Source organism: Salvia hispanica, chromosome 6 (assembly GCF_029641045.1).
Source record: "Salvia hispanica isolate PSC_SH4W2 chromosome 6, Shi_PSC_v1, whole genome shotgun sequence".
Lineage (NCBI taxonomy): Eukaryota > Viridiplantae > Streptophyta > Magnoliopsida > Lamiales > Lamiaceae > Salvia > Salvia hispanica.
Genome location: NC_142697.1, coordinates 14,854,448 through 14,868,240, shown reverse-complemented (window position 1 = coordinate 14,868,240; position 13,793 = coordinate 14,854,448). Strand labels below are relative to the sequence as shown.

The 13,793-nt window shown below is 34.4% G+C and overlaps 2 protein-coding genes across 3 annotated transcripts; both read right to left on the bottom strand.

Annotated features, from left to right (window-relative positions):
• Positions 1 to 1,322: 1,322 nt before the first annotated feature.
• On the bottom strand, positions 1,323 to 8,192 carry LOC125207093 (protein HESO1-like). Of its 2 annotated transcripts, none has more exons than XM_048106302.2 (9): positions 7,961 to 8,192; positions 6,995 to 7,139; positions 6,586 to 6,762; positions 6,086 to 6,270; positions 5,132 to 5,227; positions 3,567 to 3,612; positions 2,475 to 2,581; positions 2,257 to 2,358; positions 1,323 to 2,181 (listed from the first exon to the last, which is right to left on the bottom strand). In XM_048106302.2, the coding sequence occupies exons 1-9, from the start codon at positions 8,030 to 8,032 to the stop codon at positions 1,387 to 1,389; spliced, it is 1,725 nt and encodes a 574-aa protein (XP_047962259.1). In that variant the 5' UTR covers positions 8,033 to 8,192; the 3' UTR covers positions 1,323 to 1,386. The 2 variants fall into 2 exon arrangements, with proteins under 2 accessions (XP_047962259.1, XP_047962260.1); XM_048106303.2 differs by having other exon boundaries at positions 6,995 to 7,183; positions 7,961 to 8,191.
• Positions 8,193 to 9,168: 976 nt separating this feature from the next.
• LOC125204174 (putative protein phosphatase 2C 34) lies at positions 9,169 to 10,780 on the bottom strand. Its single transcript, XM_048102747.2, has 6 exons — positions 10,640 to 10,780; positions 10,336 to 10,560; positions 9,983 to 10,273; positions 9,782 to 9,911; positions 9,493 to 9,716; positions 9,169 to 9,416 (listed from the first exon to the last, which is right to left on the bottom strand). The coding sequence occupies exons 2-6, from the start codon at positions 10,552 to 10,554 to the stop codon at positions 9,243 to 9,245; spliced, it is 1,038 nt and encodes a 345-aa protein (XP_047958704.1). The 5' UTR covers positions 10,555 to 10,560; positions 10,640 to 10,780; the 3' UTR covers positions 9,169 to 9,242.
• Between the last annotated feature and the right edge of the window lie 3,013 nt (positions 10,781 to 13,793).

Sequence of the window (13,793 nt, the reverse complement as noted above, 5' to 3'; positions counted from 1 at the left end):
TGATATTATGGCAAAGTCTATGAACCAAAAATATAGTTTACTCAAAAATAAAAAATGTAATGAATTAAATGACATCTTTGAAGAATTTCAAAATGATGTTGACGGTTCGGTGTATTCATGTAGATAATAATTCGACGTGCCATGTCAGTTTTGATTTTGGAGATAAATGAATTTCATGGACAACTGTATACAAGTTTAAAGTTCATGATTTTTTTACTCTTTTCTCTGTTTTTTTTGCTTTGCTTGAAAGGTTTTCTAAAACCATCTCCAAGGGTACACTAAAACCTAAAATGAGATAGATATTTTGTTCCAATATTACTAAAAAACCTATCTTATTTTTAGTTTTTGAGAAAAAAATACCTATCTTTGGGTTTACACTAAACCAATACCTAAAAGTTTTTCAAATTTTGTGAGTAAAAAAGGCATAATATAGAGAATATTCTTTTAAGTTTGAGTTTAGTGTAAATGATTGGAGTAAAATCAATATTTAGTGTGAAATTTACACTAAAATGAGTTTGAATTTAGTGAAATGGTTGAAAATGCTCTAATTCCTCTACTTTTAGTGTTTGATAGAGTACTAGATGTGGATCATTCAATAGTCAGATACTACGAGATATAACAAAAATATATGATAGTGTAGCACAAAATATTAACATATGATCTTTATTTGAAATTTCTTTTACACATGCAAGTATATAAATTTCTTTTACATAATTTAAATTCTTATTGAGTTTGAAAATATACTAGAAATCATGTATAACGAGCTAGACTCGAAATAGCCAGAAATAAAAGGATCACATGGTAACCAAAGTGTTTATGTTGTCCAATAACATAATAATTGTTTATTTGGTGGGTTTATGTTGTCCACTTACAAAATAAAGAATTTGGTATAGTACTATAAAATCAAATTTTATGTATTTTTAAAATATATTACTATAATTGGTCATATGTAAGCCCAGTCGTGCATGCTTTTTTATGTGTTTGGTGGTTAAAGTTATTTTTCTTTTTCATTCCGAGTACTTGTTTTTTTTAAAAAAAATTTCCTTCGCTGTAAACCTGAAATTCATATTGTTGATTGGCTGACATTAAATTTGTTTGTTGAATTTAACATCTTTATGAAAAGTGTTATGGAAAAGCTATAGCAATGACCTCCCCAACACCACTTCAAAACTGGAGGAGACAAGGATTAAGATCCAAGATTTTATCAAAACATTAACAGCTCTTCATTTCTAATGCTTTTGCTTTCGATTTTTTAAAACTATGATTTCTTACATTTAAAGCTTCCTTTTATGTTATAATAACTAAGCTAAATTCTCATGAAATAGAAAACAATGGAAAAAAAAACTTTATTATCCTCAAGTTTTCTTACATGGATGCAGCAGCCTATCAACATAGGTTTGAGCCATGCTGATAACCCCAACCCCAACCTCCAACATTTCCCTGCTCACTTCTTTCCCAACCTCCACCACCCCAACCCCGACCCACGTAGTTTCCATCTCCCCAACCACCGCCCTGCCGTATTCCACCCTCCCAACCCTGACTTCCATGCTGATCTCCTTCTCCCCAACCACTGCCTTGCTGCATTGCTCCCTTATCCCAACCCCCGCTGCTTTGCTGATTTCCTTCTCCCCAACCACCGCCCTGCTGAACGGCTCCCCATCCCCAACTGCTTTGCTGTTGCTGATTTCCTCTTCCCCAGCCTCCCCATCTGTTCTGTTCAGAAACTCCCCAACCCCCACCACCTCTAGCTTCATATCCCACTGCAGCATTTCCATCTGCCCAGCCTTCATCTGTCCGCATCCTCTTTGCCAACGAAGTCTCAACCAGCACAGCTTGCTCTACTTGCTTCCCCTTCCCTGACTGTCTTTTCATGTGGGCTGTACTATTCTTATTGAAAGGACGCAATGATTTTTTCTCTCGTTTCCCAGTTACTATTCTTTTTCCATGAGATTGGACATGAGGGAATTGTGTAGTCATATTGAAATTCGCAATACCTCTAGGAATTGAGAAAGGGATGCCATCAACCCCAAACAGAAGATCCTTGAGTTGTAGTCCAATCTGACCCCCCATGAAGGAGGTGAGATGTTGAATAGATATCTCTATACATTTATAGATCTGTTTCACTTCTCCAGGTCCAACAGCCCGAGCCACATTCTGGGATATATCAGTAAAATCCTCTACCTGTGGAACTGGTACTCGTCATGTTGCATCAAAGATCATCAAATTTTGAGACAGAAGAGTAGATATAGTAATTACACTGATACAGGAAACTTTAGAATTCCAAGTTTTGGATGTCCAAGAAGCAGTGCATGTGCTTGCACAGAGACCTTTCGCCCAAAGTATTTCAACAGAAGATAACTGCAAATTTAACAAAACCCATTACTGTTGATCCTCTCCCCTCATAAAATGATATAAAATGGGTTTTAAGGATTAGAAATAGGCATTTCTCTTAAAATTGTTAAGTAACTGAGTACCTTGAGAAGTAGAGTGATGAAGAGCTCAGCCAAAGATTCCTTATTTCTTTTCCCATAATTTAAAAAATTAGGAATTGATTTTTCAACCGTTGCGGGATCAGTGCCATCTACGTGATAACCATTTAAAGGTCACTTAAATATGAAAGAAAGCGAGGTTGCACTTACATTCACATGACGCGACTAAGCAATTCTTAAAGACAATTACCAGCTCCCAAACTGAATTGTGCAGCAATTTAGTCATGTACTTAGCCCCAAACACAAACTCAGAAGCAACTAACCTTTAAAGAGTGGTCTTATGCTACTGCTGGAGAAATTACATGAGAAAAGTTATACCCATGGATTTCCAGGATTACATGAGGGCATGGATGTGAACATATGGAAACACACGGTTAAGTAACACCAGCATTATTTCTCCAGGGGTACCACAGATCCAACATCTTAGTGATATTGGTTTTCTTATTTAAATAATCACTTCAACTTAATGTGTTTATCTTTTAGTAATTTCCTCTAATATTATTTTTAAGTATAAATACTTTTTGAAAATCTTGAAAAGTTATTACTAAAGCATAATATTCTGTCTAACTAATATCTTGGTAATTATATTATCCATCCAAAAGATATTTTTTGTTGTAATTATGTTACAATATGCAAATAAATAACTAGAGCATAACGAAGTAATATTGATGTTTACAGTTTTTTCCTAGTACTTATTTAGACCAAAACACAATTTTCAATTGGAAAGAAGGTACTAGCTTTTAGTTAAATATATATACAAATAAATTAAAAGAGACATATTCTTCTATTCATATTAATGTTTATATTTAGTTTGAATAACTCAAACTCAAAACAAATATTTAGAAGCATGTGCCCGCACCTTTGTAGTGTGGACAGAAAGAGGGTGTCATTTCTAAGAGAAATACATTCCATATTAGATAATGAGACATGGGGTACTAGCCATACGTGAAGCAATCAATAATGCAAGGAAAATATATGCCGAAGATACGGATGGTGACAAGAATACGACACTGGAGGCTATGGCTACCTTGTACTCTGATGAATGTGAAAAAAACTAGTTCGGTGCAGGATATCTACCTTTGAAGATGGCAGAAAATGGAGGAAGTATAGGAGGAGTCCGAGTCTGTGGGAATAGGAAGACCATGGAATAAGGAAGACAGAATAAACTTCAGTATATAAAGATGTACTGTACTATAAAGGACAAAGGAAATTAATAATGGTGAAACCCCTGAAGATCATTTCAGGCAAAAAGAGAAGCTAAACCAGCAGTGAGGCGTCGGTTAAGGAATGCCAAAAGTCATAGCTCAGTGTCAAACAAAAGAGCAGTAATTGTTTAATCTATAGTATGATATAGCAAGAAAAATACTAACTTAACAAATAAATCAGGCGTAAAGTTAGCAATCATTTTCTTGAGAAAAACAGCCTTCTAAATAACATGAGATTAGTTGCTGAGAAAAGTACCTAACTTGACCCAATTTTGGTTTTCAACAAGCTTTATAAAACGTTTAATAACAATCTCATTATTTTATTTCATAGCAAAATAGACACTCCCAAATTTCAACGATTGGAAAAATATTATGGAATAATTTTTCAAGATCAACAGTTTGTTTTATTGGGATTTCCAACACTGCAATAGTGAAAGATTATATTTCACAGCATTTTTCTGGTTAATAAATTCATTAGGAAAATCTATTTTGCTACAAATAATGTGTCTAAAACAAAAATATCGAGTAAAATTTGGCAACTTTTTTTGGGAATTAATATTTGCACCATTTTAAGTTTGCTGAGTTCACTTAAAATGAAAATAGTTAGCCAGTGTTCACTTTCATTACAAACCTACACAGCCCCACAGGTACATTGCCCAAAGCCAACTCGAAAAATGAAAAACTGAAGATCCTTATCATTCTTTTTCTACCAGTCCCATTATATTGATAAACCACCAAGTCTATAAGATTGTTTTAACGCATCTTCTCCTTAGTCTGCCTTTTTAATTGTTAGCCTGCAATAGGCTTGACAACTCAGATATCTAAGAATTTTGACTGAAAAGCGTTTAACGAAAAAAAAAGAAGAAGAAGAAAGAGAAGAGAATAAAAAGTTAGGAAGAAGAATCAAAGAAAGACGGAAAGATGAAAGGGGGATAAGATATTGGCTAAAGAACTGAGTGTGCTTGTGAAAGGTGATGCTATGTTTTCCACTTACATGTATCCACACTGAACTTGATGGAGATTCTTTTTAGATTTTTATTTTCTTTTATAAGAAACTACTACACTAAGTGGCAGAGTTTGTCAACTGATGTTATTTTATCTGAGCACATGTGCAGTTATGTCTCACAAGTATCCGCATATATATATCTGATACTGTGTATAGTCATTTGAAGGCATGTCTATTACAGTATATGTTCAATGTTCGTCTCTAAAACCGATTTAATTGATACTTTTTCCTTAAAATGAAAACATATTAAGAAACACGTCCTGGCCAAGCATGGACCCAAAAGGGCATTAGCTTGTATGTCTGTAACAACTGAACCCCAAACCAACAAGAAAAAGAAAAATGACAATAAGAACAAACCATAAAGCAAGAAACATGACAAATTGCAACGACAGATATAATACAGGCATGGAATGTGCACCAAAAAACAATACCTGTAAATGAAATGCGACCAAGAGAATTATGGAGAGAGAATTAAGGGTTTTATCTTTTGAACTGTTGATGTTGTATGCTTTAGCCCAATTCTTCATCTGTGAGGAAGATAAGTTGATGTTCATTAGAATTTATTAGTGAACAACAAAAATATGACACGTAAGTTGTAACAATCCTCAGTTACTCTCTGTAGGAAAGGCTAGAAAATGCATAAATATTGATCTTCTAAAACTAGAATTGGAAAGTCAACTGTGACAAGCTATATTGAAGGAGACATCAGCTCTAGCAAGAGTCGTTCCTTAATCCTTTGAAATTATTTATTACGCATAATTTTCATGTGTAGCGCAATGACCACCTTCAGGCCCATCACCTCTCATTCTTTTTATCCATTTCTGTAGCACCAAATTCATTACCATGCCTTTCAAATCAACCACCACATAATTCAATTCCAGTGCCAGAAGGGCATCACAAGCCCACAGGACTTTGAACAGGGAAATAGGCAAGTGTTAGGGTGGCACTGGCAACAAAATATCAGAAGTTCATTTTCAATGAACAATAAAAAGATCTAAAAGTAGCCAACAGACAATAAACTAATAAACTGAGTACAAACTGACTATATGAGTCTTAGTTGTTAGCAGTGCTCCATGAAAACCTAGAAGATCCTTCACAATTTAAACTGGTATATGAGATGACCCTAATGATTGGTGAGAATTTAGGTCTGCAGTCAATATTATCAAGAGCGGATTCAGAACTCGACATAGTAAAAAAATACATATCTACCATAATAAGATTACAAGGCACATTTCTACGAAATTGCCATCACATTGTCCAACCCAAAAATAGCAAACAAAAATGGAATGGTCCGCACTGTAAAGATCAAATATGGATAACTAAAGGCTGAAATGGTAAATGGCATAATAAAACATACTAACAGAGAGTTGGAGATGATGTCTTACCAAAAAGCTAAGCTTTTTAAACCTTTCATCAATGGATGAGATCATCCAAATAATCTTTGATTTTGAAATCCCATCTCTATTTTCGACTGATATATCACACTCAACTCCAGTTCCACAGTCAACACATTTCAGAATGGGTACCTTTGCAGTAGTGATAGGAAGGACACCGGAAACATGCCCCATACCTAAAGAAGAAATATGCCCCATACTATTTGAATTTTACACAAGAATAGTTTTGGCAGGAAAAGGCCACTTAAGTGTGAAAATGTAAAAATGTATCCAAATTGAACTTGGTAAAGTTCAACGATACTCAAGTTCCTTCAAGTTGGTTTTGCAATAAAAAAGTAAATACTGGTTGTCCTTTGATAACTGTATTCTACTTTTTAAGGTTAAATTAGAAAGAAATATATTCCTTTCAAAGTCAACAAGATATATATTCCGAAATACAATGAAATATTAAAATTGTAAGAATAAGCAAAAATGTGAACTGGAAATTATACTCTGTATAGCGTACAGCTTTCTTGCAAACTTTCTCAAAGTCTGGATCTTCTTTTCACGTGGAAAATCAACTCCACCGGTGTTAAAATTTACCGAGAGGTCCAGATCACTTGCAGTGCTGAAAAGATCCATTACAAAAGAACCAAATTCCACTACTATGGGAATATCCTTTGAGGTGCCTGAAAAGACAAACATTAACAAGAAATATCAACATAATTCATATACATTCATATGACATATTTAAAGAGAACGAGTAGATAATATGAACTACACTAGCAAGTTCATGGTTCAATTTGAAAGGAGAATACATAACCCTGGCTTCTTCCAGAAAATAACACAAATGATAACAAAATCAAGGCCTTTCAAGAAGTGCTGTAAGGCAATGAAATCCCATAAAGGCAGAGAGGTTACCATAAAGTTCCTTTGCTATCTCATTGAAGACGCGAATTAAATCTTTTCGAGCTTCATAATCAGTTTGCTTTGGGCGCCGATTGACATAAACATCTTGAAGCAGGGTGTCAAGGGAAGATACTCCTTCCTTAGTTACTTTAATAGCCTGCAATTTCTTAAGTTCAAACTTTTCTGCCTTCTTCTGTAGAACTGTAACACAATCATAACTAAGTGTAAGAGCCAGAACTTGCATAGCATTATTATACTAGTAGCTTATCACTCCGAGGTAGAAAAATATGTGTTATTCAGTAACTTGCTGATTGAACTGGTGAGGTCCCAAAGCCAATTATCTTGGGCAACAGAAAAGAACCAATGGTTCGTGTCCAAATCTGTTAGCTATGAGAAAAGCAGGAAACGTTCATGCTATCTTCATCTAAATGTGTCAAGGCTACAAGTTTCAACTTCCAAGTATTGAGGCAAGAGGAGTAAGAAATTTGCAATAAGCACACCATAAAGTAGTTTCAATACTTAGAAATAGATCAAGAACTACCATCAGTTCACTAAATCAATCTTTAGTATAGCAATTTCAACTAGAAGACCTTGCCCCTCTACCTAATATTCCACTTCCCGTGAATTAAAGCTCGTTGACACATACACACACATACCAAAAAAATGCACACACGATGTCTAATTTGAACGTTTTAATTCAAAAACAGAAATTTCCTAAAAATGTGTCCGGTTCAGTAGTGCAACTCCAAATTCTGCATAGAAATATGCCCCCACACACAAATAGAATACCATCTAGCATAAGCCCTCAAAGACCTGTGGCGTCTAAAAATCTATTCACTACTGCATCCAAACCTGTCTTGTGCAGTATAATACATGATGATTTACAAGCAAATTCACATAAAAATAAAAAACGATCACAGCAAACAACATAAATTTAACAAGCCCCAATAACGTCTGTGAAAGCCTTGAAAATCTCGCCTTTTGCGCGCAACGCCATTGCCCAACAAAAATATGTGGATTTTTAAGAGCAACGCCACTCAGAAGAAGCATAAGATCAATTTAATTATGGTTTGTGTTTCAATTCAATTTATTTATGGGTGGATGGATGGAGCAGTGGTGAAGATGGATGGTTGTGTTGGGCGTGGAGTCCTAAAAATTAAAAGCTATTCCTGCATCGTTCTCTACTCGAATTTCAGTATCCAATCAAATTTAACTGTAAATGGTCCACGGCGGATGCTCATTCACGACTCACCTTATTTTACCAATTATTAGTAGTATATTTTAACTTATTTTAGCGATTGTTGATATATTTTAATTGAACTTGAATAAAATTAATTGAAAAAAATAAATAAAATGGAATAGAATAAAAAAAAATGAATTGAGAATAGATATTTTATAGAAATAAAATCAGAAAAAATAAATAAATAAATAAAATTAAAAAATTTACACTGCCGGCGCCGCCGCAACCGGCTGTCTGCAGTGGACCGCCGCACCAGTCACCGGTAAACCGCCCCTTCCACGCCGCGTTTGCGGCTCCGCTCCATCCGCCGCAGCGCCACCACCGTGGACACTCTGGATGTCTTAGTATGGCATATAATAATTTCTTGATTTTTTTTTCTCAAATTTATATACTCCATTTATCAGTAAAAATTAATTAAAGCAACTACAGCTTCTCGCATTTGTATCACATTCGTTCTTGGAGCAAAATTCTAAAAATGGGACAATATGCGAGAAGTAAATTCCTCTAGTTCTGGTTTTGCATGCTAGTATGCATTTGGTAAATGTGAACTAGTTACACATTTGAAGATTGCATTTAATTACAAAATGTGTAACACTCTTAAATAAATCTAATTCAATCAGGTCAATCTTCTCACTGTCATCTACTATAAACAAGATCTACCACAATTTCTTGTAGGTTATTTAGATTCTTTTCCTGCATATGCTAAATAATGGCTGCAGGTTTATATTGTGAATCAAAATGCTTAATATAGACAACCACCCTAGCAAAGATATTAGTACATCTTTTTGTATGTGGAGATATAAACGAATTAAGTTAAACTCATTCCGTGTAGGATTGGTTGAACATATACCGTGGTTGGATAATTTTTATTTTGTTACTGAGGGAGTATTTATCACTCAAAAACCAAAAAATGTGACTGTTTGCTAGGTATATTTATAAAACTCAGTAGATCACTAAAGTAGGATATAGATTGATAGATAGTACATAATACACAGGTTAGACGAAAATGTTGGAGTGAGCTTAGAAATTAGAATGGAGGAAAAGTACAATGGCAGAGATATCATCCATGGCGATCCCCTTTCTCTTCCGCTTCCACGCACGAGCAGCGCACTCCACCAAACGCTTCCCAGATTTCTCCCTTTCTGTTCCTACTACGATTTCCACTGCTTCTTCATTCGATATAACATCCCAAACCTTCAATTAATCATTAATTCAGTTGATTCATCAACCAATAAATAAACAATCAATTAAAACCAATACATGATAATACCCCATCTGTTGCGAGCACAATAAAGTGGTCATGAGTAGTTATGCGCCTGTGAGTGATGTGAGGCACAGAAATGAGGCCAAAGTCCTTAGCGCAGTAGTCCCCGAAGGCCCTGGATATGGCCAGCCCCGGGGACTCCTCGTGTGGCAGCCACAGCCTAGGCACACCGCATTCGTCATCCATGCTGTACACCCGCCCGTTGCACTCACTAATCCGAGCAGCCTCCTCTGTCAAGTAATTAATCAGCAATATTCTGATTATGAGAAATGATCATAATTAAGTGGACACTAACGAGGTAGGTTAGGCTTCATGTCAATCGTGAGCTGCTCTGCCACCAATTTGCTGCCACTACTCTCACTCTCAGAGTAAGTTCCCAACACAGCGCGGCAGTCCCCGACGTTGGCTATGAATATGTCATCTCCCTATTTCACAAAACAAGTTTTAAATCAAGGCTAATAAAGAGTTTTAAGATATTATTATATAGTAGGAGTACCTGTTTAACAATGGTTAAGGCAGTGGTTCCGCTGTAGAATGCATCGATGCTGCCATTGTGCTGAAGCTCCTTATCGATAGCAGCGCATGTCTTGAGATACGAGTGTTTCCATATGTTGAAGTGATGAAGCTTGTTTTTATCGGAGGAAGCTTGAGCAATTAGCGTGTGTTGCCAAGTGGAGAGGAGAGAGGAGGGCATCGCCTCTCTCACTTGATTCGCCACAAAATGGCCCCAGGGACCGTGGCCGTCGAATATCCCACAGAAGATCATGTCACGTTGGCATCCAAAATCCTATAATTCAACAAGATCATCATGCTATTACTGCCATGCATATAACATAGATAGATAGATACCTCCCAAACAATGCAGCGGTCTTGGTTGGTGGGCTTGTCGCCTCTCTTTGAGAAAACAGAAGCGGAATTGAGAGTGCCTGAGCTCCTCAACACCACCTCATTTTTCCGGGCATCTCTGGCCATCCTATCTGCGGCGTCTCTTCCATTTCTATCACAATCCTGCTTTGCTCGTCTCCTTCTTCTCATTAAACCATTCAAAATTGTTGATACATGCCCCATCCTCCTCTGTTAAAAACAAAAACAAGGATGAACAATTAACTATATATTTTAAGTCTACAGAAAAAGAAGAGCAAGTGAAGCTCACATTTAATAGGGAGTGGTCGGGAAGATGACGTCACTTGAGCAGAAGATTTGAGCATAAAAATCATGGATATTTTTTGTTGTGAGTTTTGGACGTCGTTTTAATATTGGAAAGACAAGTCCATTTTGCAAATGCAGAGAGAGATGTGTCAAAGCTCAAAAGTGGTCTGTGTTTTGCATCACAGAAAGACCATCTTACCCCTGTCCGACATTTTTCCAAGATCTTTTTCTCTCCCATTGAAAAATATAAATATATGATCCCCTCTTCCACTAATAGGAGTCTCATTTCTTTCCAATGCGAGTTTTTAAAATGTTAAAAAAAATGGGTAGAGGAAAGCAGGGGCGTAGCCAGAAAATCATGCCAAAGGGGGCAAAATTATATCTATGGTAATTTTATAAATTATAATAAGGGGGCATTTAGTGAAGAAGTTGATATATATTTGGAAATTTGTACCAAAATTTAAAAGGATTTGTGGGGGTGAGGAGGGGCAATTGCCCCATCTACACAAAGGGTAGATACGCCCCTGGAGGAAAGTTAATGGAATATGGGTCACACTTGTGTTTATTAGTTTTATGATATGCGAGTGAAATGAGTCAGTGGAATGTGAGACATCTTTATCATTTATAGTAATTATAAATCGGGACTTATATTCACGGATGTACTAAAATAGAAAGAACAGTCGTCATATTCGTGGATGGAGGGAGTATATATACCTAACAATGAATTTGTTCTACATGTACTATGTAAATTTAAATCAATATTTTCTATCAAAATATCTTGTGATGTTATATTTGGCATTTTCTTAATGTTAACTTCTAGTAATTAAACGCATATTTTCCAACAACTTTTTATATATGTTTATTTGATTAAGAATTACCTCATGACTTCCTTGATAAAAGGGTGTTAAAAATCTAGATAGAAGCTAACTTTTAATGATTAAGATTGTAGTTAAACAAGTCTAATGGAGGTAGAATTTTCTTAGCCGACCAAATTGTGATTTACAAAGTTTAACAAACTATGTAGTTAAACTTTGTAGTATGATCTAAGGTTTCAACTGCTCCAGTTTGCAATTAAGTACTACTACGATAATTTTAAAAGTTAGTAGTAATATATAAGTGTGTCATTAGAATCAAATAAGTAAATTTCCCATAATATTTCAAAACTATAGTATCAGTCAATGTAGATTATTAATTTCTTTTATTAATTAGTTGGCATAGGAGCATGCGTCAAGAAAAAATGCATCGGAGTATACAAAATTAACATCTTACACTATTAATGCGTACAGTTTTTAGTCTTTCAATTGGAGTAAGTACATAAGTCTTTCATTAATTTTATTTATCTAAATGAAAAGTTTTTTCGGACTCAACTAAATTAAGCTTGTGAAATCAAATTATTCGGAAAATATTGAATTAATTTAACTTAAGAAGGATAGTAGCTCAATTCGATTACACTACACACATGTGGAAATGTGAATGGATCCAACACTCTGATTAAGAACCTAAATTCTACGTCTTAAAAATGGCATCAAATTAATAAAATTAAGAGTCGAACCAAACGAACAATTTGGACCATGGATATGTGGGGCCAATTTTAGACTGGTCAAAACTAGTCTTCCTCCCCACATTGATTTTATAATTATTTATTGGTATCACGATAACAACTCAACATTTCGTGATTAGTATTTCTCTTATTCTCTCAAAAAAAATACAGTACTTATTTTAAAGAAAAGAGATTAAATTTTTGAAGCATCAAAGTTTAGATACGACAAAGGAGAAAAAGAAAAAGATATGAAGAGGAATGTTGTCTTTTGATTAATACCACACATCCAAATCATTTCTTATATTGTTGTTGTTGCCTACCCAGTCAATCATGCAAATCACACTATACATATCCTTTATTGATATTTTCATTCTGATATTACTTCAATCATTGAGTTATCTTTTAATTGTGCATTATTATTATTATATACTTCAAATTTCTTTATGGTAGAGTGGGATTATCTTAGCATTATCTAGTGTACATCTGGAAGTTTATTCATCCAATCACTATTTCTTCACCATAAACTTTGTCTAATTTTCTTTGAGCCTGTTTACAAAAAAATATCACTTTTTACTTGTAATAATAAGATTCACGCAATTTATCATAAATTCATCACATAATTAAAGTGAGGTCTTTATTTATTTTTTAAAAAGGAGTGAGGTTTTTTATTTTACTACTCATACCACTAATTATTATATTAAAAATTCATACCGATTACAGTATGGTTTTTCATTGACTGGCGAAGTATTATCTAAATATCAATAGTGGACTACTATTTATTTTATTTGGGTAAAGGGTTACAGTGACAAATATCTTTTGGTTATATTCGATCATTATCCACCCAACATTTCATGCCTTTATAACTTTATTTATTTATTTAAGCTATTTCTTTCTCATTTTCTGTAATTAAGAACTCATCTCAATTTAGGCTTATTAAATAGTGGAGTACTAATTAAGTACTATCAAATTAAGATACTTGTATAAATTGATTATTAGACTATATTATACTCCACTAATATATTTCATGCTACTTTATAGTATTATTTTAGATTTACTCCCATCGTCCCACAATAGAAGTCATATTTAGTGTGGACGCGAGTTTTATGAAATGTAAAGAATAGTGGATTGAAAAAGTTAATAGAATAAGAGGTCTACTTTTTTATATTAGTTTTATAGTAGAATATGAGTGAAGTGAATTTGTAGATAGTGAGACCTACTAGAGTACTATCTATTTATGATAAAAGTAAAATGTGACTCTTATTGTGGAAGGAACCAAATAGTTAAATATGCGTCTTATTATGGGACGAAGAGAGTAATTTTATTTTATTAAGGTATATTGGTCCTTAAAACCATCAATGTTAGCCAAAACTTTTATATTTTCTACCAACTTTAAAATTGGTATAAAATTTCACAAACTTTTTTGCTTGTTTATTCACCACGATATATCATTCATCACATCCGACTAACTTACGTGCATTTTTTTTATCTTACTTGACACTATTAAAACAACGTAATTTTCTATGTGACTTTTTATCCTACTTGTCGTGAACTTAAAAAGTGATCTAAAATGAAGTAATAAACATTTCACAACTTGTCCAAATATAATAAGTAAGTTTTT

Coding starts and splice junctions, on each gene's coding strand:
- LOC125204174 (XM_048102747.2), bottom strand. CDS start 10,554: ATGGGGCATGTATCAACAATTTTGAATGGTTTAATGAGAAGAAGGAGA. Junction 10,274..10,335: donor ACCGCTGCATTGTTTGGGAG/GTATCTATCTAT, acceptor GTTGAATTATAG/GATTTTGGATGCCAACGTGA. Junction 9,912..9,982: donor CCTTAACCATTGTTAAACAG/GTACTCCTACTA, acceptor TTTGTGAAATAG/GGAGATGACATATTCATAGC.
- LOC125207093 (XM_048106302.2), bottom strand. CDS start 8,032: ATGCTTCTTCTGAGTGGCGTTGCTCTTAAAAATCCACATATTTTTGTT. Junction 5,228..6,085: donor TTAAAAAGCTTAGCTTTTTG/GTAAGACATCAT, acceptor TCTTCCTCACAG/ATGAAGAATTGGGCTAAAGC. Junction 2,182..2,256: donor CTAAAGTTTCCTGTATCAGT/GTAATTACTATA, acceptor CCAGTTCCACAG/GTAGAGGATTTTACTGATAT.